At 33.5% G+C, this 21,209-nt stretch overlaps 1 protein-coding gene across 1 annotated transcript in view; it reads right to left on the bottom strand.

The window, feature by feature from the left end:
• Positions 1–1,135: 1,135 nt before the first annotated feature.
• LOC150104149 (uncharacterized) overlaps positions 1,136–21,209 on the bottom strand; it is a 295,320-nt gene continuing 275,246 nt past the window's right edge. Inside the window, exon 21 of the mRNA XM_090396408.1 lies at positions 1,136–1,433. Within this exon, the coding sequence (XP_090252534.1) occupies positions 1,260–1,433 (174 nt within the window). The 3' untranslated portion in view covers positions 1,136–1,259. The remainder of the gene's footprint in view (positions 1,434–21,209) is intronic.

The raw sequence follows: 21,209 nt of genomic DNA on the forward strand, positions 1-21,209 counted from the left end.
TAAAGGTGGTTTAAAATTGCCATTAAGATTATAATGGTGTAGGAGTCTATTACTTTTTTTCTGATAACTCTTTAATATATGGGATAGCTATGGTTTTACTGTAATCTATATTATTTTTTGATGAAGTTTTATGAAGAACTTTATTAATAGTATTTTTGCTATAGCCATTATTTATAAATGTATTGCTAATAATTTTTAATTCTTGTTTAAGAGCTTGTTCATTAAAACAAATTGTTATAGCTGTGTTTTGGGGGATGTTAATGACTCCAAATTTTTGCGAAGGTGGTGATATGAGTTAGCATTCCATATAAATCTATTTATATGGAATAACAGAGAAATTAGTCAAAACACTAAATTAGCTGTATACAAGACACTGTGTTCAAACCAATTTTAACTTATGGAGCTAAGAGCTGGGTTAGAAATAAACACTTGATCAAAGACTATAGACTACAGATATGAGACAAAAAAGGACTTGACTCTCAGGTGGTAAGGTCACTTAAACAGAATGGGAGATGAAAGATTAGCAAAACAAGTGTTTACTACCAGGCTGGCAGGAAAAGGATCCAGAGCAAGACCAAGATATAGGTGGACTGATATAGTAAAAAGTGCCTTAGAAGATAGAAATATAAGATCTGATGATGTTGGAGTGTCTTGAGAGATAACAGATTAATTTGGAGGAAAATTATTGATAGGAAGTTAATAATCATGTAAGTTTTTCATGTAATACTATCATAATATCCTGTACACTCTTGAGGGTACATGTATCATTTACAAAACATCCACACCAGTGGGGTTTGAACCCACAGCCCATCTACAGGCTTTGGGGTCAAATCAGGTAGGAGATCAGATAGGCTAGCTATTCAAGCAACTAGGCCAAATGATGCATGGATGATCAACCTCCAGTATGGTATTATATTTCTTGAATTATGCATTTATAAATATTTTAATCAACTATGCTCCTCATTCTGGAGCATTGCATGTGCATTCTGTTAGGAGTGGAGTGATACACAACTTCATTAAAAAAGTATAAACTAATGTCAAATGATGATAATAACAAAGCAACCATCCTTAAAATATGCTAACATGTTATAATATTATCTGTAGTTTCTTAGCAATTATTCTATGAATCACAGGAAACAGAAAATATTATTTAATTTAACACTCATAGCATTTTAAAATGTGAAAATATGATGATGAAGAAACCGGCAGAAGAATACTTTATTATAATTTTTAAATCATTCACCTAGATAGAACATTTATCACAAGTCATCATCATTATGTACAATTTTGTTTATGTGTAAGTGAGTGAGTTTCCCCTCAACACCAGTACGGTTAACTGCCATTAAAGGCAGCAAAGCTGATTTCATGCTGATAAACAGACGAGGGAACATAACTTCTTGTGCTGCTAGAAGCTGCTTTATTCTATGACGTTCCTATTAAAATAATAGTATGTTATGAAGAAACTAATCAGTGTATTATAAAAATCTTTATGTTAACATATACAATACACATGCACACAAATAATACAAAAGGTTGACAAGCCATCAACATAACTATCATATCCAATGAATATAATTGCACCAGAATTAATCAACTGATGTTTCAAACAGCTTTGCTCTATTCATAATGAAGAGATATTACTCTGATGTATTATTTTGGCTATTCACACTTTATAAAATATAAATAGTACTATAGAAGTTACCAAAATTATAGAAGTAAAGACAGTTCGGGAAATATGTTCTTTTGAGCTGCTGAATGAAAGAACTTAGCAACCAACCATAAAGGCCAAGTCACATTATAAACTAGCTAGCACACTAGTGATACATGTTCAAAATGTTATGCTTTAAACATTTCTGAACATAGTTGAGAAAACTCATGCTACATTAGTATGCTCAATCTTTCACTTTCCTATTCTGGAGAATAGAAAAGTGAAAGAGATTCAGAAGTAGGACAAGGAACGTGGTGGGAGGAGCAAAGAAAAACAGGAAGGATTAATGGATTAGTGAACTAATGTTGCTAAGTCACATTAGTCCATTTATTCTAATTTGCATATGCATATTATCCATTTCTATCCTTGCACACACTCTATGAGGAAACCTGTATCTATGTGCCTATATCCTGTAACAGCAACCAACTGTATATTTTGTCCTGCTGACGTTTTGCCTCATATGCATTGCATTTGATATCCATCCTACTGATGACAGAATCAGTTTGGCTGCAATTAATTTGCTATAATCATTGATACACCCTCTTCTATTCACTGTATCTTCTCTGAAAATACTGTACCCATCACATTCTATCCCTGCATTATCATTGATTGTGAACCAAGTCCATCTAATGCCCATAACATTTGGTGAGGTTGCACAAATCCCAAAAACACCTCGATATGTTTCAAAACTTTGTGAACTAAACTTTATTTTCCATCGAAGATACTCACGTTATGAGGCATGATTAGGCTTAACAGCCTCACTCGTTTCCTACTGATAATGAAATGAAAATTAAATTATTTCATTTACTCTATATAACATTCTAACATTATAACACTATATATGTTATAATTATAACATTCTAATTCTAAAAACATCATTCTGACATGAATTAGCATATTACTGTTTACATATATTTAGTTTTAGTAACTGAATTTAAAATTAAAAATAAATTGATAAATGATTAAACAAATACTTTGTTTTCTCTCGTAATCAGTATTTTTATATTAAAAAAAAAATGAGCCATCTTGCAATCAGGATTGATGAGTGGTTTCAAATTAACATTGATAAGAAATTTTAATTAAACAAAAAAAAAGTTGCTTTTCTCACTAAATAATCAAATAATAATGAAATATATCTGAAAATAACCCTGTTATCATCTTCTTGGTCACTGCCTCTGAAAATTTTTTTCACTATTTTCAGAACCAGTGCAGACACAACCAACCAACCTAATCAGTACTTCAGTTTTCTCACTTGCTCATGAAATACACCTGTTCATCTACCTTTATTTTCACATCACATTCATATTATCTCCACCTTAACAATGCACCTTAACAGAGTGACTGTTCAGTAACTAGTAAAATACTTCTCTGGGATTTTCCATTGGCTAACTAGGATAATTTCCTCTCATAATCTGATTTTCCTTTCCTTAGTATGTATGCTAGTCACTCATCTTTATGAACCTGCTCTACTGCTAACAAGCTTGCTCATCATTTCTTCTTATGACTTTTCTTGTTATATGTGTTTATGCTTGATGATACTGCTTTACAAACTACCATCCATCTTATTCTCCTAATTGTGAGAAAGCAACCCAATATTGCTTTCACATGCTGTTTAAGACAATTATTTCTGAGTAATTTCATAAATTCTATTTCCTTCTACACATATACGAGGATGGTCTGAAAAGTTCTTGGCCTAACAATGAAAAAAACGAATTTATAATTTCAAAATTGTTTTTATTTTTCAACATAATCTCCCTTAAGATTAATACATTTATTCCAGCAATTCCAGCACTACTGTTGTCACAGTTGTTAAAAACAAAGATCAAGTTCTTAGTGAAGTGAAAAGTGCTATACAGTAGTCCCCCCTTATCTGTGGGGGATGCATTCCAAGAACCCCCCCCCACACACACACACAGATACCTGAAACCACGGATAGTATTGAACCCTATATATATATATATATATATATATATATATATATATATATATATATATATTTGTTTTTTTTCCGATATTGTTTACTACGAGGGTGGTCTGAAAAGTTTTCGGCCTAACAGTGAAAAAACAAATTTATAATTTCAAAATTATTTTTATTTTTCAACATAATCTCCATTAAGACTAATGCATTTATTCCAGCGATACTCCATTATCCCGACCCTGTAGTGGTTCTCAATAAGATCTTCAAAATACTCCTCTATAGCTGCAATCACCTCTTGATTCAAAGAAAAACAATGACCAGCAAAGAAAAGTTTTAGTTTTGGGAAGAGATAGAAGTCAGAGGGAGGCAAATCTGGAAAATAGGGTCGATGGGGAAACAATTCATAGTGCAGATCCCTTAATTTTCCTATTGCTAAAACACCTTTGTGGGCAGGTGCATTGTCCTGATGAAAGATGATTATTTTTCATCTACAAACTAGGCCTTATCTCACTAATTTTTCATCTAGTCTGGTTAAAAGATTGGAATAATATTCCCCGAGTATTATTTTACCCTTTTCGAGATAATTAACAAACAAAATGCCTTTAGTATCCCAAAACACTGATGCCATGACCTTTCCTTTGATGGAATCGACTTTGTCTTCTTGGACACTGAATAACTGGCTTCTGTCCACTGTTTTGACTGCTTCCAGCGCCATTATCCCATCCATATATGCTGTTTGGATTCCAGTGTGTAATGGTGAATCCAAGTCTCATCCATAGTAATAAATTGATGCAAAAAATCAGTTTTATTCTTGTTAAAACATTCCAAGCATTGTTCAGAGATTTTCATGCGAGTGCGTTTTTGAGGTTCAAGGACAATTCATCATGGGGAAAATTCAACAAGAGAAAATTCATCGCAGGAAAAAACATCGCAGAAAAAATTCGCTAGAAAATTTAAGTCAGTTTGGTTCATCATCATCATCAAATTCCTGATATATATACACTCAAGGGGTGTACAGGATATGATAGTGCTACATGAAAAATTTACATCATTACTAACTTCCTATCTACAATTTTCCTCCAAATCAATCTGTTACCTGTCAAGACTCCAACATTATCACATCTTATATTTCTATCTTCGAAGGCACTTTTTATAATAAATTTAATTTAATCCTTTATCCAAGTGTAAGCAAACAAAGTTTGCACCTGAAGTATCTTCAGAACTGAGGCAACTCATAGTAAAGGTGGACCAAGCTCTCATTATCTCCCATAATGCAAAGCACATCTCTTTGCAGACATGTATAATACTATGCATTGAGGGAAGGGCCACTACCCAGACTGGTTTTGACCTTTACTGAGGTCTCGTCAATAACCTTATTATTTTAATAACCTTATTATTAAATTACTCTGGATTTAGAGAAAGATGTTGGAAGTTTTTTCCCACTTGGTTAGACTATAATAAATTTAGTTTAATTCTTTATCCCAGTGTAAGCAAACAAAGTTTGCACCTGAAGTATCTTCAGGACTGAGGCAACTTGTAGTAAAGGTAGAACAAGCTTGTCCACAAGCTTGGTCCACCTATACATGTCTGCAAGGCGATTTGCTTTGCATTATGGAAGATACTAAGACAAGGAGTGATGAGAGCTTGGTCCACCTTTACTATGAGTTGCATCAGTCCTGAAGATACTTCAGGCGCAAACTTTGTTTGCTTACATGTGGATAAAGGATTAAACTACATTTATTATAGTCTACCCAAGTGGGAAAAAACTTCCGTCTTTCTCTAAATCCAGAGTAATTTAATAATAAGGTGAGACACCTTTTGGCAACTTGTATAGGTAAAGATGACTTCTCCATTGCTTCCACCTTGGTATCACCACCTCTGACTCTGGCTTCCACCTCAATAAAGGTCGAAATCGGTCTGGGTAGTGACCCTTCCATTAATGCATAGCATTATACATGTCTGCAAGGAGACGTGCTTTGCATTATGGAGATAATAAGACAACGAGTGACGAGAGCTTGGTCCACCTTTACTACGAGTTGATTCAGTCCTGAAGATACTTTAGGCGCAAACTTTGTTTGCTTACACTTGGATAAAGGATTAAACTAAATTTATTACAGATGTCGGATTTTTCCAATTGTTTAGAAAGTGAAAAAATCCAACATCTAAGGCACCTTTTACTGTATCAATCCACCTATATCTTGGTACTCCTCTGGGTCTTTTTCCTGCCAACCTGGCAGAGAACACTTGTTTTGCTAATCTTTCCTCTCCCATTTTGTATAAGTGACCATACCACCTGAGAATAGCTCCTAACACCTTCCTGGATGCTGACAATATCAAGTTCTTTTCCTAATATCCACGTTTTTAATATGATATTGCCATTAATGCCATCTGTTCACGCCTCTGATCTTTCTCAGGACTCTCATATCTGCGGTCTCTAGTCTTTGGTCAAGTGTTTTACTTCTGACCCAGCCTCAGATCCATAAGTTAAAATTGGCTTGAACACTGTCTTGTATACAGCTAATTAAGTGTTTTGGCTAATTTCTCTCTTATTCCATAAAAATTTATTCAGTTGATTGCCTACCATACCATCTTTGTTGATTCTGTTGTCTATTTCCATATTTAATTTACAATCTTCACTAAAAATTGTGCCTAAGTAGCTGAAATGTTTTACTTGTTCTGTAGGTTCTCATTCACAATACAGTTGATATTTTCAATGTTTCTGCCTATTTTCGTTGTCTTTGTCTTTTTAATACTGACCTTCATACCATATCTATTACAACAGTTATTTGATTTAGTCAGGGAATCTTGCAGACTTGTAGTGGATTTATTTAGAAGTATAACATCATCTGCATAAAGCAAAGAGCCAAAATTAACATTTTCAACCCTGATATCAGGCTCAATACCACTTTCTTTCACAATGTGATCCATACAGATAATAAATAACAGAGGTGATAACATACATCCTTGTCTGACACCAGATTTAACATTAAACCACCTTCCTGTACTTCTAACTGCTGACTTATAACTCAAATAAAGACTAAGTATTGCTTGATATAATGCGTCATTGACACCATATAACTGTATGGTGTCAACAGCATTTTGAATAGCTTCGCTCTTGGCGCTTTGTCATATGTTTTCAAGATCTACAATACTTAAATACAGATCTTTGTTATAGTCCCATGATTTTTCAACAATTTGCCATAAAGTGAAAATCTCATCCTGACAGCCTCTATTTAGCCTGAATCCAGCTTGTTCTTCCTGAACCTGTCAACCATTTTTCATGTATACTTGCATAAATCATACCAGGAACACTCAGTAGAGAAATACCTCTGTAATTCTCCCATTGTTTTATTTCCCTTTTTATATATGGGTACTGTCATATGTCATATGTTTTCAAGATCTACAATACTTAAATACAGATCTTTGTTATAGTCCCATGATTTTTCAACAATTTGCCATAAAGTGAAAATCTCATCCTGACAGCCTCTATTTAGCCTGAATCCAGCTTGTTCTTCCTGAACCTGTCAACCATTTTTCATGTATACTTGCATAAATCATACCAGGAACACTCAGTAGAGAAATACCTCTGTAATTCTCCCATTGTTTTATTTCCCTTTTTATATATGGGTACTGTCATATGTCATATGTTTTCAAGATCTACAATACTTAAATACAGATCTTTGTTATAGTCCCATGATTTTTCAACAATTTGCCATAAAGTGAAAATCTCATCCTGACAGCCTCTATTTAGCCTGAATCCAGCTTGTTCTTCCTGAACCTGTCAACCATTTTTCATGTATACTTGCATAAATCATACCAGGAACACTCAGTAGAGAAATACCTCTGTAATTCTCCCATTGTTTTATTTCCCTTTTTATATATGGGTACTATGAGAGTTCTACTCCAATCATCAGGAATTGGTCCCTCTGTCCAGTCCTTCTGAACTATGCAGTGCAGCCACTGTAGGACTTTCATACCGCCATACTTCAGCATTTCTGGTCGAATATCATACATTCCTGCTGCCTTTCCACATTTCAAGCCTTTGATAGATTTTTCTACTTCAAGTATGATATGTATTTCTGATTGTATGCCTGTTGAGTGTTTTTTTTTTACCACTTTACTATCACTGCTACTTTCATTTAGCAATTTTTCAAAGTAATTACTCCATACTTCAAGGATATCCTTTTCTCCTATTTTCATGTCACCTTTATCATCTCTAATTTCTTTTACAGCACTCTTTCCTCCATTTCTGAGCTTCTTCAACAACCTCCAGAATATCTTGCCACCTTCTTGATATTTATTTCCTATGTTCTTATCAAAGTCCTCCCATGACTTTTGTTTAGCCAGTTTTACACACTGTTAGCTTTTTTACATTTGTCTCTACATTCTCTAAGAGCACAAGCTGACTTATTTGCCAGGAACTTTTTGATATGCTTTCTTCTTTTCCTTCACTGCCTCTTTAACTTCCTGTGTCCACCATGGAGTTCAAATTTTTCTATACTTACAGACAACCTCACCACATGCCTCTCTGGCTGAATCAATCAGGGTTTTCTTCAGGGCTTGCCAATAAATCTCCAAGGTCTGGTTCCTGTTCTCAAACTCTTTCATTTTTTGTTCAATTATGTTTGTGTATTTTAGTGTACAGTTCACATCTGAGAGCTGCTCAACTTTTATTTGCTTTAAAACTTTCTTACATGTTATTCTTTTCGATATGAAATTCGATTTTATCCTCCTCAAGAATAAATGGTGATCACTTCCAATCTCAAATCCTCTGTACATTCTGGTGTCCTGCAGCAGAGAGAAAATATCACTATCAACAATAACATAGTCAATGAGACTTTTCTTATTCCTTGCCTCTTTTCTTCATGTGAATTTTTGCACATTTTTATGTTGGAACATTGTGTTAGTATTAACCAGTCCATGTCCTGAGCAGAAATCAAACAGGTATTTGCCATTTTTATTAGCTTTGCTGATGTCACTTTGGTTTAACATGTGTTATGTAGAGGTGTGTGATATTTGATAGTAAATTGTATCTGAGAGATACTGCGAACTCCGATGTCAGTACAGGTAACCCTCGTATAACGCAAATGTTAGGTTCCATAGAAATGGCGCATTATATAAATCGCATTACTCAGATCACAGAGAAAAAGTAGGGTTAGGTTCCAAAATCGTTTTTTTTTTTTTTTTTTTAAGATTATATAAACAATGACATCCAACAAAAATATATTTTTATTTAATTACGGTAATTCATGTAAGTTAAGAAAACATATAAACTATGAAACAAATACATAGTATAAAATTATAAAAAAATATATATTGTATGTAAACTTGATTGCATATAATGCATAAATGTTTAGGCAAAATAAAATAAAGTGTATATTTTAATTGTCATCACTCTCTTCAAAACTAACATTTTGTAGATGTTCTTTATTTACGAGTGGCCAGACGTCGTCATCACTTGAAATCGTTTGTATAATTCTCATTGTATACCTAAGCTGATTTAGTTATCAAGAAGTTAGTAATAAGACATTACCACTATGCTGCAATTTTTTATTAAGTTCATAATATGGAGCTAAACAAATATCCAATTGTCTCGTGAATTTTCCGGAGCGTTCCATTGAGATCATTATCCACAAAATAACTTTCTTGCCAAGTTCAATCCTTCTGCTAATTTCTTTAAACTGAATTCTTTAACGGATTCCTCGAAATCAGAATCTTCGGCAGAACTTTCCCTGCCATTTGGTTCAACGTCATCTATTAATTGTACCAGTTCCTCCTCATTTAAATCTATTTCCCACCATCAATTAATTCACTAATTTCGTTTTCAACCATATCGCAAAAGCGCTCTAAGTAGCCATTACTATAAAATAAATTTTTTAGATAAAAAAAAGCATTACATATTGTATGTAACTCACTAAAAAATAAAGTGCTCAGCTTGAGATTAACACACTTATGATTTTTAATGTGCTTTCCTGGTAGAAAACGAAGACAATTTTCAACAATAAACACTTTATATGGTAAGCAATTGATGTACATGCGTGCTAAAGGGTATTTCCCCTAACATAAATTCGCTACTTATAACTACATGCGCGACGCAAATTTGACGAAGATAAAATTTGTTTTTTAAGTCGCGCGTTGAAAAATATATGAAAAGATAAAGGGTTATTACAATTTGTAGACTGTGTTATATCAAAACCGCGTTGTATAAGTAACCGTGTTATACGAGGGTTACGTGTATATAGTACTGGTTTTAGTTTTTTTTTTTATTATTATTCACTGTTGAAAATAGCTGGAAAAATATATCGATAGGATCAGTGCTTTTTTTTCTGGCATTATGCACTGGAAAGGCGTTCCATCACCTATTTTTGTTACAGTTTTTTCAATTTTTCAAAAGTAATTTTTGAAATGTTTGCACATACATAACACGTACGCATGCGCACGCCATTAGCATCTATGTTTGTAGCTGTATGGACATGTGATTGATAACATGCGAAAGATTTTCAGTAAAACACTTATTTATCTAAAAAATATCTTTATTGAATTGATGTAAATTTAACGTCATTATTTTCATATCCTTTTAGCATTTTTTTTTAACTTTTTAGTGTAAAAGTCTGACACTAAGTTTGAAAATGAAAAAGATTTCCAATTACTTCTCAACCACTGGTCCCATTAATAAAAAGTCCAGAATAATAGCAGACATGACATCAAAAAATGTAGAAATAATGGTGCCAGATGATGTTTTTGAATCATCTCAAGCTAATCTTGAGGAGAAAGGCCAAATTGAAAATGACTGGCCGAATTGCTGGACATTAGATCAAAAAAATGAATTTTTGCTTGAAAAATGAATGGATGTATATTTGCAAAAAGAAACTTGGCTGTACACCTTGCAGAAAAGTTAGAACTCTTGGAATTGAAACAAAGATGGGAATGAAAATTTCCAAAGAATGGGCCAACAATGAGATTACATATTCTGGCAAAGATAGGAAGCTACAGATGAGCTCACTTCGAAAGAAATGTTCGATCACAGGGAATCCGCTGCACACAAAGCAGCATTAAAAATTGTTTCTGAAGCCGAAAAAAGACCCTTGAAAAGGTTTTTTAAAATCATTATCTCGTGAAAAAGAAATAACCACAAAAATTTTTTGAACTGCATATAAAGTAGCAAAGGAAAAGCAATCATTTCATAATTTTGAAAGTGAAATTGATCTGCAAGAACTGAACGGAACTGAAATGGGTCGTATTCTTCATTCAACAAATGCATGTATTAATATTGTGAATCATGTAAGTGAAGAAATGAGAAAAAATGTGTTTAAAGAAATCGATCAATCCAAAAATATAATTTCATTGATAATTGATGAATCAACAATAAGCAATAAAACCACTCTCATAGTGTATATTCAATGCTGTATCGAAGGTGTTGGAATTAATTCACTGATAAATTTATTTTTAGACTTGGTCGAACTTGAAAACGTAAAGGCAAAAAGTGTATTTGATTCCTTACTCCAAAGTCTTAACTATTATGGGATGACAGAAGATTATTTTAAAAAATATTTAGTTTCTCTAGCATACAATGACACTGCTCTAATGTTAGGGTGTAAAAGTGGAGTGAAAAAATTGCTGTCAGGAAAATTGCCTTCTATTATAGTTTGGCATTATGCTAATCACAGACTAGAATTATCAATAAGTGATGCTGTAAAGGAAATTTCAGGAATCAATAGATTCAAATCATTTATGATAAACTTTATGTCCTATACCATGCTTCGCCAAAAAACAGTAGAGAGTTGCATTTATATGCAGAATCACTAGAGGTTGAGCTGCTGAAAACTGGAAAAATTTTAAGTATCCTATGGGTGTCATCTAGTTTCCGTTCAGTTTTGGCTGTGTGGAATAATTTTGAATCTCTAGTGCATCATTTTGAAGATGTGATACATGATCCTAGGAGAGATAAAAATGATAAATGTACTTATGATGGCTTAAGAAGAAAAATAACATCTACAGACTTTTTATTGGATCTAGGATTGCTGTGTGACGCTCTCCAAGAATTGTCTGAATTAAGTTTGGACCTTCAAGACCATCCTCTAAGTAACTCTAACATGAACCTTTACAAGGCAAATCAAAAAATAAATGTACTTGTACAAATTTTTGCAGAAAGAAGACAGAATTTTGGACACTATTATAGATGTGCTGCAGCTGCTGTACGTGATCTGCGCTTTCATGGAGTTTTACTTCACGAAAAAGCTCCAAAAAATAATCCTCCTATTGACCCAAAAACATTTTATACCAAATTGAGAGAGTCAACTGAAAAAAGGTTGCTTGATAGCAAAGATGTTGAGCTACCACTTTGGGCTCGCGTGCTTTACCAAAAACATTGGCCTGAAGATATCGATGCTCAGCTAACATTCGGAGAGGCGGAAATTAGAAATTTGTCAATCAGACTGCAACTAAATGAAAGAGAAATGATTTGGGGATTCCGTGAATACATTCTTGATAAGACATACCCAGAAAAACTGTTGCATTTGGCACATGCTCTGAATACTATTCCTATTTCATCAAGTGAATGAAATAGGAATAGTTTTAAAACTAAAATGAATTTAATTATCACCCCAACAAGAGCTTCGTTGAAGACTAAAGTTTCAGCACTTTTATTCATCAAACTCGTTGGATCACCTTTAAGACTTTTTGATCCTTCAAAGTATGTTGATCTGTAGTTACTTAGAGGATGACATTAGGCCTTAGATAATAAGAGCAAAGAAAGGAGTCGAGACAATTTGTTCGATGAGAATTGAACAAAACTTTGGAAAACACTATGAACTTCTCTTAAATTATATAATGTTTTTACAAATTTACTTGTACTTTTATATTTGGTCTTTGGTTGTATATTTTAATTTGTTTGTTTAATTTTACATTTGATCATGTCTAAAATAAAAAATATTGAAGATAAATTATATTTAATTAATTTATGCAATTCTGTGACAGCAAAGGTGCTTTATATTTCATTTAAATTAAGATTTGAATATCATTTTCTTTACTAAACAGCTTAACAAGATGTGAGTTCCGGCACCTTTTTTTTCTAGAAGAAAAGCACAGGATAATCCATCAGATTTTGAAGAGATTTAGCAAATATTACTCGAGTGTGATGAGAATGATAGAGTCGAATGCGAAAGTGAAAGTGATATTCGATAGTAAATTGTATCTGAGAGATACCATGAACTCCGATGCCAGTATAGTATTGGTTTAGTTATTTTATTTGTAGTGTTTTTTTTTTAAGTTTCACCGCATTTCAGCACATACTAGTAATGAATGTATCACTGAGATACACGCAACCTAAGGTGCAATTTTTTCGCCTACAACCTCTACAGGGTTAACCTCCCAACTGGCCAGGATGTATATATACGTCCCGCAAATCCTGGATACGAGTCAGACCACCTGTTGAAAAAACATGGATATCAAGCGCACTTGACTGTTATATCCATTAGAAGGTGCGATAATCCTTCAAGCTGACAAGAACACTAAACCAGATTACCTCGCATACGTAGCTACGTTCAGTTACCTATTGCCAGAAACACAGTTGCTTTCTGTTTGCTCGGTAACTGGAATCTAAATTACTTTTATTATTATATTTTTGCTACTTGTTTTATCATATAATTATAGTTTTTAATGCCAGTGCAAATAAGAGATCCTTTCATATTTCTTCACTTTTCATTGTATCACTCTGAGGAACAATGCCACTATCATTTTTTTTTTTTTTTGCTAATTATCTCAGTCACCAATACATTTTATTCTCCCAGAACTTGATTCAAGATAATTATTTTTGTCAAACAGTTATTTTACAAATTCATAAAAATCATAAATATTCATAAAAATCCGAATCTTAAAATAAATACAGGCTCCATCTGTTACAAATTGTTTTCTTTATTTTTTATTCATAATCTTAGTTAGAAAATTAGTTCACAGATTGCATGAAGGTTCGCTCTTTTACAATATTAGCTTATAGATAATCATATGTAAATCTTGAATCATATCACATGATGTATAATATAATATTTATAGCATAATTTATAGTTCTTTGCACTTCAACTTTCTTGGTTTCCTGGAATCTCTCGTTACATATTGAAATGAACAGCTATTATGAAGTTAACTGTTATGTACATATTTTCTCTAATTTTGATATTATGCAGCAATTTTGAAGTAGCAATACTTTCCCTACAGTATGTCATTCGAAACATGTATAACATGCATGCATCAAAATAAAATTTCCAAAATTTTCATAAGAGAATGAAAATTGTATTTCGTCTTTGATGGCTCACCCCCTCCCAAACTATCACACACACACACACACACACACACACACACACACACACACACACACACACACACACACACACACACACACACACTGCTAGGATGTGTGCACCTTCTTTTTATTTGCATTTGTTATTTTTCCAGAGTAATTGTACCAGAATAACTTTTAATATTCCGATACAGAAATTAAATTGTGATTATTACAAATGAGCAAATTTTGTATATTTTCTCATTTATATTATTTACTGATAAATATAAATCATTAAATTATGTGATATTGGCAAAATGCACTGCATGCACGTATTCATACAGCTGGTGACATTATCAAATGAATAAACCAACATAATCATGCGGGTAACATGGCACGAGTTGAAGCAGTGAAGCTACTTAATAAGATTAAAGATCGAGCCTGTACAACAAACAATGGGACTCATCGAATTATAAAGGAAGCATATACAAATATATCTCCTGAAGTCATCAGCCAAATGCCGAACAATGCCTTTGTAAAGAAGTCTATTAGAAGAACCCGAAATCAAGCAGGACAGGTACCACCAAGTCTAAATTCGTTAAGTAATTTAATTATTCTGCCTATATTTTGAACAATATGAAATAAAAAGTGTTCCTTTTCATGATTATCAAAACAGTCCTTTTCAGGACCACAAATATTGATAGAGAGATGCCTGGTTGTACTGATTCCAGTTCCTCTTGAAGAGAAATTTTTAAGTTGTTTTAGTAACAACAGAATAATAATTGCTCCTTCGAAGTGGCTAATAGTACAATTTTGAAGGAATAAAATAAAAACAGAGAGAACCATCATGACATTCATGCCTTCTAAGTGTACAATGCTTGTTTTAACATGTTTTAGCAGAATAACAAACAGTTCAAATAATTTTAATTTTCACTAATAGATTTTATGTTATCTTTTCATGTATAATATGGTTTATGCTGTTCTTTTACCCCCTAAAAATAAGTCTTGATTATTACAACTGCTGATTGTTGTCAGAAATCTGAGATCTTTAATAATTCTTTCTGGTTACTACTAGACAGTAATCACTAGGCTAGATTGCCACGATATTAGTTGGATATAACTATTCTCCCTAAATATTCTTAATGGTGCGCTTTGCTCCCTCGCCATCCTATTCCAGTTCTGTAACAATTAATATTCCATCTACAGAGCCTGTAGTAAGAAAGAATATGAATAACTTTATATGTAAATTTTTTAAAAATTTTTCTTAAATGGGAAATTTTTTTTCACATATATCCATGATGAATTTTCCTCATGATGAATAGTCTCCGCGATGAACTGTCCGGACACGGTGAGCAAGCGTGGCACATCTTGCGCAAAGTTTTTTCATTTGCAATTCTTCATGCAAAATATATCCTACACTTTCTTTTGAAATGCCTATAGTCTCAGCAATTTCATGCACTCTGAAATTGTCCTTCACGTGGGTTATCTTCATGGCTGGTACAGCCACGTTTAAACTTGGCAGCCCATTTCTTAATTGTCGAAAATGAAGGAGAAGAGTGTCCATAAACTTTTATGAACTTCGAATGAATTTCTTTTGGTGCTAAACCTTCTTTTGTAAAGAATTTGTTAACTGCACGATACTCAATTTTATCCATGTCAAGGATACAGACAACACTTTTGCTTCAGACAGCTGTGTAAAACAAACTACTTAATAGAATGACTTACAATTTCACAGGGATGCTTATGACAGATGTACCAACTTAGAGAGAAAAAAAATCGTGCCAACAGTATTGCCATCTATGGTCGAGGCCGAGAACATTTCAGACCACCCTCGTACTTAACCTTGGTATGCAGAGAATATGATAGCAGAGAACTGAAGTATTTATGATCAGGTTGGTGTTTCTGCACTGGCAGGATTTTGCTACTTTGGGAACCAGCTATTGCATGATTCTCAAAGAAGTGAAAAAAAATTCAGAAGCAGTAACCAAGATATTCTCCTAGTGAATGAAACAAAAAGATTAAATGAATTAACAGCAAGATGGTGCAATGGCTCATAGATATTTCTAGGAACATTCTCAAACAGTAGTAAATAAGACAGTGGGCCTTATTGTTAAATCTAAGCTCACTAAGTTGATCCTTTCTTGTAACATCTTATCTGAAAGAATAGGTGTGTCACTAATTGGATTAGAGAATAATATAACAATAAAATTAATATCCTGCTACGCCCCAACATTTGTAGTCACTAATCAAGAAACAGAAAATTTCTACATGAATCTCGAATAGGTATTAACTTACAGGTCAACATACACATTCACTGGTAGAGACTTTAATGCCAAAATAGGATGCTGAAAACAAAATAAAAGTTTATAGGTCCAAATGGTCTGGGGGAGAGAGAGAGAGAGAGAGAGGAAAAAAAAAACAGAAGATGAGAGAGATTAGCAAAATTCACTGCAGCTGACCAACTCTTTATTATGAATACTTTTTTTTAACAAAAGCCCAGAGAGAAAATGGACTTGGAAATCATCGAACAAAAAATGAAATAGACTACATTTTAACAGACCGTAGAAGACTGATACAAAATGTTGGTACAATAGACAAACACATATTTCAACATAGATTCTGACCACAGACTTCTCAGAGCCATTATAAGAATAGACCACAGAAAAGAAGAACATATCAGGGTAACATCAAACCACTAAAGACAGCCTAAACAAATAGACTATCACAAGTTCAGCAAGTACACAGAAGAGACTGAATGGACTATTAACTGCTACTGCAAAAAAAAATCAGAAATTCCTGTGAAAAGAGAAGATGTTTCACACTTCAAACAATAGAACTACTGAAAAAGAGAAAAGAACTAAAGAAATCCCAAGGAAATTTTCTAGAATACAAAATTATTTGTAAGTTACTAAGGAAAAGAATTTTTCCTTAGAAAAATTCTTAAAGAAATTCCTAAAGCTACTTAAAGAAGTGTCTTTAAGTAGCTTTAGGCTTATTCTCAGTTGACATGCTACAGCCTCATTATTTAGTATAGTGCCTGTGTGCACATATCTTATTACATTTTGTTCCCTGATGATGCCAATTTGACTTTGCTGAAATATTAGAAGTATTAATTAAATGTATTTTAGTTAATATATTAGACTATGTTGTAATTTCCTTAAAAATAATTAGGAATAGCCAACATACCACCAGACTTATACACATACCTTCTTCTCCTTCTATAAAGAATGAACAGCAAGACTGTGTACAAAATTATAAAATAATTAACAAAAACACCCAAATCAAACCACATAAAAAAAAATAATAATAAATAAAATTCCAGTGAGAAGAAGACTGGAAAAAACACAGATAAAAAGAGAAAAAGCACCATCTAGAATAAAAGAAGAAATTTTAAATGCAATAAACCAAATGAACTTGTTTCTGGTTATGAAGTCACCTAGTTATGATGAACCTCCTACTGAACTAATGGTGGCATAATGACCATCAATTTCTTGCTGGAACTTTTTAACCAAATACTCTACACTAATGAAGAAATTCCAGATGACTGGAAGACAGGCATCGTAATTTTCAAAAAGGGTTTATCTCCCTTTTTGAAAATTGTGTGAGGAAGGTGAAAATTATAGACCCATAACATTGCTAAGTCATAGCTACAAAATCTTCACACATATTATACAAATCAGAATCCAGACTTTAATGAATGAGACAACAGGAGGAGATCAACCATGCTTCAGACCTAGAAGGTCTACTATAGACCATATTTTTACAGTTAACAGTCTGGCTGAAAGTACTGGACATACAACTTACCTACATACTGCAGTTTTATTGACTTCAAATGAACATTTGATTCCACTGGCAGGAACAAAATGATAAACATCTTAAAATCTATGATGTTAGATTCAGATATACCAACCATTATTACAAATAATTATAAAGTACGAAAGCAACTGTCAAATTTAATAAAATACAAATAGACAACTTCAAAACAGAAAAACAAGTCATGCAGGGTTGCCCACTCATCGAATTTATTTACTATCTAGCTCGAAGAAATATGCAAAACCATAGTCAAAGAACCAGGTCTACAAATAAATGGTATGAACATCAGCCATATTAAATTTGCAGATGATATCATTATTCTTGCAGAATCTAGAGCACAGGTGGAATAGAAAAAATTTAAATGAAGAGTGCAAAATGTTTTGAATAAAACTCATATACTTGAACAGGTAAAGCAATTTACGGATCTTGGCAGTCTCGTTATCTCGACAACACAGAAACAGTAAAATATACAACATAGAATGCTCTATAATGAATAAATTAAACAAAATATGGGGGAAAAAAAAAAATATTTCAAAAAGCCTAAAACTAAAATTTCATAAAACCATTATTATACATATGACAATATTTATTATACAGAGAGACTCGATCGGAAATACAGAAAATCAGAGCATTCGAAAGAAATGCTTAAGAAAAATAAATAACACTCACTGGTCAGAATAAGAACACAAAACAAATGAGCAAGTCAAACATAAATTAAACCATAGACAAGACATCATAGATATAATTCTTAAACAGTAATTAAGATGGTTTAGACACCTCCAGAGAATGTCTTCTTAGAGATTACCAAATATAGCCTTGAATAGAATCACTGGAGGAAGATGATCAAGGGGCACCAAAAAGAACTTGGTCTCAGTCTTTGAAGGAAAGGTCACAAATTATTGAACTTCAGAGAGATGACAGAAATGGCGAGATGAAGCCTGATGACTAAGATTTCTCATTTATATGGGACTCAACCCACCATCTGATGGTGGGTTGAGTCCATCTATATATACATAATTAAAAAATGGTGGGTTGAGTTATCTATATATACATAATTAAAATCTCTCATAATGACTACTCACTCTGTGCTCTTTGTCAATATGCTAATATAGTATATACATACACACACACATATATATATATATATATACGTAGGCTGTTCAATAAGTAATAAGACTATATTTATACAGAAAACAGATTACCTTTAATCGTCATCATTTACATGGCCTTTTTCGAAGTAACTACCGTGAGACGCGATGCATTTGTCCCAACGTTGCGTCCACTTCTTAAACACATGTGAAAGTCCGTTTTTTGAGAGTTCTTTCAAAACCACCTCCGCAGCTTTTACACATGCTTTGTTGCTTTCGAAATGGCGGCCTCTTAGTGGTTTCTTGAGCTGAGGAAACAGCCAGAAATCGCACGGTGCGAGATCAGGACTGTATGGAGGGTGTGGTAGGATATCTGTGTTGTTCTTCTGAAAAACATCCACTACACAACCAGCAATATGTGGCCTTGCATTATCGTGGTGCAATAAGAAGCCATTCTTCAGCAATGGACGCTTCCTTTTTCCGTGCTTGATGATAATTGCTGCTGTGTTGATCATTGTCTCTGTGATGGACATTGAAGGTCTTCCCTCACATTCAAGATCTTCCACATTTTGCCTTCCTTCCTTAAAGTTTTATGCCAGCAAAAAGCACTTGCCATCGACATTGCTTCATCATTGAAAGCTTTGCATATCATGTTAAAAGTGTCCGATGCCGATTTTTGCAAACGCACACAAAATCATGACGCTGTTCCAAGGACGCTTCCATTTCGAAGACTGGTCGCGCCTTGTAGGCGCGCCGAAACACGCGTTTAGTCACGTGATACTCTGGCACATCAGCCCGTATATGGCATCTATCAACCTCTTTTGTTAATACAGACAGCAACATTTCTTTATTCCACAGAAATTAATATTGTGATGAGTAGTTTCATCACAGTAAAATTAGTCTTATTACTTATTGAACAGCCCACGTACATATACAGTATATATCTATACATATATAGATATATATACAGTATATCTTCCTTTGCACTCCCGGGTCTAGATAACAGAAATTGATTACATATTTTGTTGTGTTAGTCCATATGTAACAGACAGTCCTCAAATGCAGTGCTTCCCATAACCACATTACTGTATTTATGCCAACTTCTGCTCAAGATGGTCACGATTTTTCTGCTATCATCAGTGAGATCCTTCCTCATCCTGTCCTCTCTGTCCTCAAATATATTTGCTTCTGCAAAATGCCTTTGCATTCTACTTTATATTAAATTACTGTTTGCGACAAATGATGGCCTGTTTCAGGTCAAAATATATGGCTTCTAAATAAATATTATCACATGAACTGAAGAAACCATATGGCACAAGTATCTCTAAAAGAACAATATCAACAGGTTCCTGTTTCCTCCTCAACATGTCCACATATGACACAGAGGTGAAAGATAGATTTTTCAGTTTTTCATTGTATGGAATTGATACATATCAATATTTCTTAATGAGTAGCCTCAGGAATGCACAGAATACCACTATTGTACTATATAATTTTACATTATTTTTTGAAGCTTTTTACATTATTCTGCTTTCAGAAAAAAAAAAAGAGCATGCTAGACAAATATTATTTTACCTAACTCCTGATATCTTACATAATCCTGATGTATTTCTAAAAGAATGCTTATTGAATTTCCCATCTATATAAGAAATACAAGAGCAATGAACCCAATAGACTTCTTAATGGTAAAGACGGGAGGTGGGGGAGGAATGGTGGTCTTTTAGAATGTAGGTAAAGTTGTTGCTAACATGTGAATTAAACAAAACAAGCCTTTAACAGTATGTAGAAAACTGAACAATTTGTCTGATAGCTCTTTTATATGCAGAATGAAACTCTGAGAATGTTCTCTTGTATACTGAGGATGAAAGCCACAGTTGTTTATTACCATATCTTTGAGTGGAGAGTCATAGTCATTAGAAAGAGAAATGTGGAGTTAATATGCTGAAAGTTCTTATCATAGCATAAAGAATGTAACACATTCCATGAACTAGGATTTTAAGATTGCCTGACTTTTGAGAAGGATAATGATAGGATGTGGCTTCAGTGTATATTCATATCTATCTTTAGTTTTGTTTATGTAACAAAAAATGGCTGGAGAGCAAGGAATGCTATCCACTCAGCCCAGCAGGCTGGTGAAGTAGATTCCCACTACATGGATAAAGATGATAGGTGAGTGTAATGTACTGACAGATTAAGTGATGCGTTCACCAACACTGAAAGAATTCAAAGTCAAGTATGATAGGTATTGTTGAATATAGAATGAAAAGGCCTCCAATGATGAGTTTGGCGACTCCACTTGAAGTCTAGAAATAATAATAATCATCATCATCCTTTCAGGGATTTATGCCCAATGGCCTGTTCTGGTTTCTTTCCATCCTTTCTTTGGATGTCCCTGACGTGTATGTCCTTGAA

This window comes from Typopeltis vanoorti, chromosome 8 (genome assembly GCF_054136105.1).
Source record: "Typopeltis vanoorti isolate ZY-2024b chromosome 8, IOZ_Tvanoo_1.0, whole genome shotgun sequence".
NCBI lineage: Eukaryota > Metazoa > Arthropoda > Arachnida > Uropygi > Thelyphonidae > Typopeltis > Typopeltis vanoorti.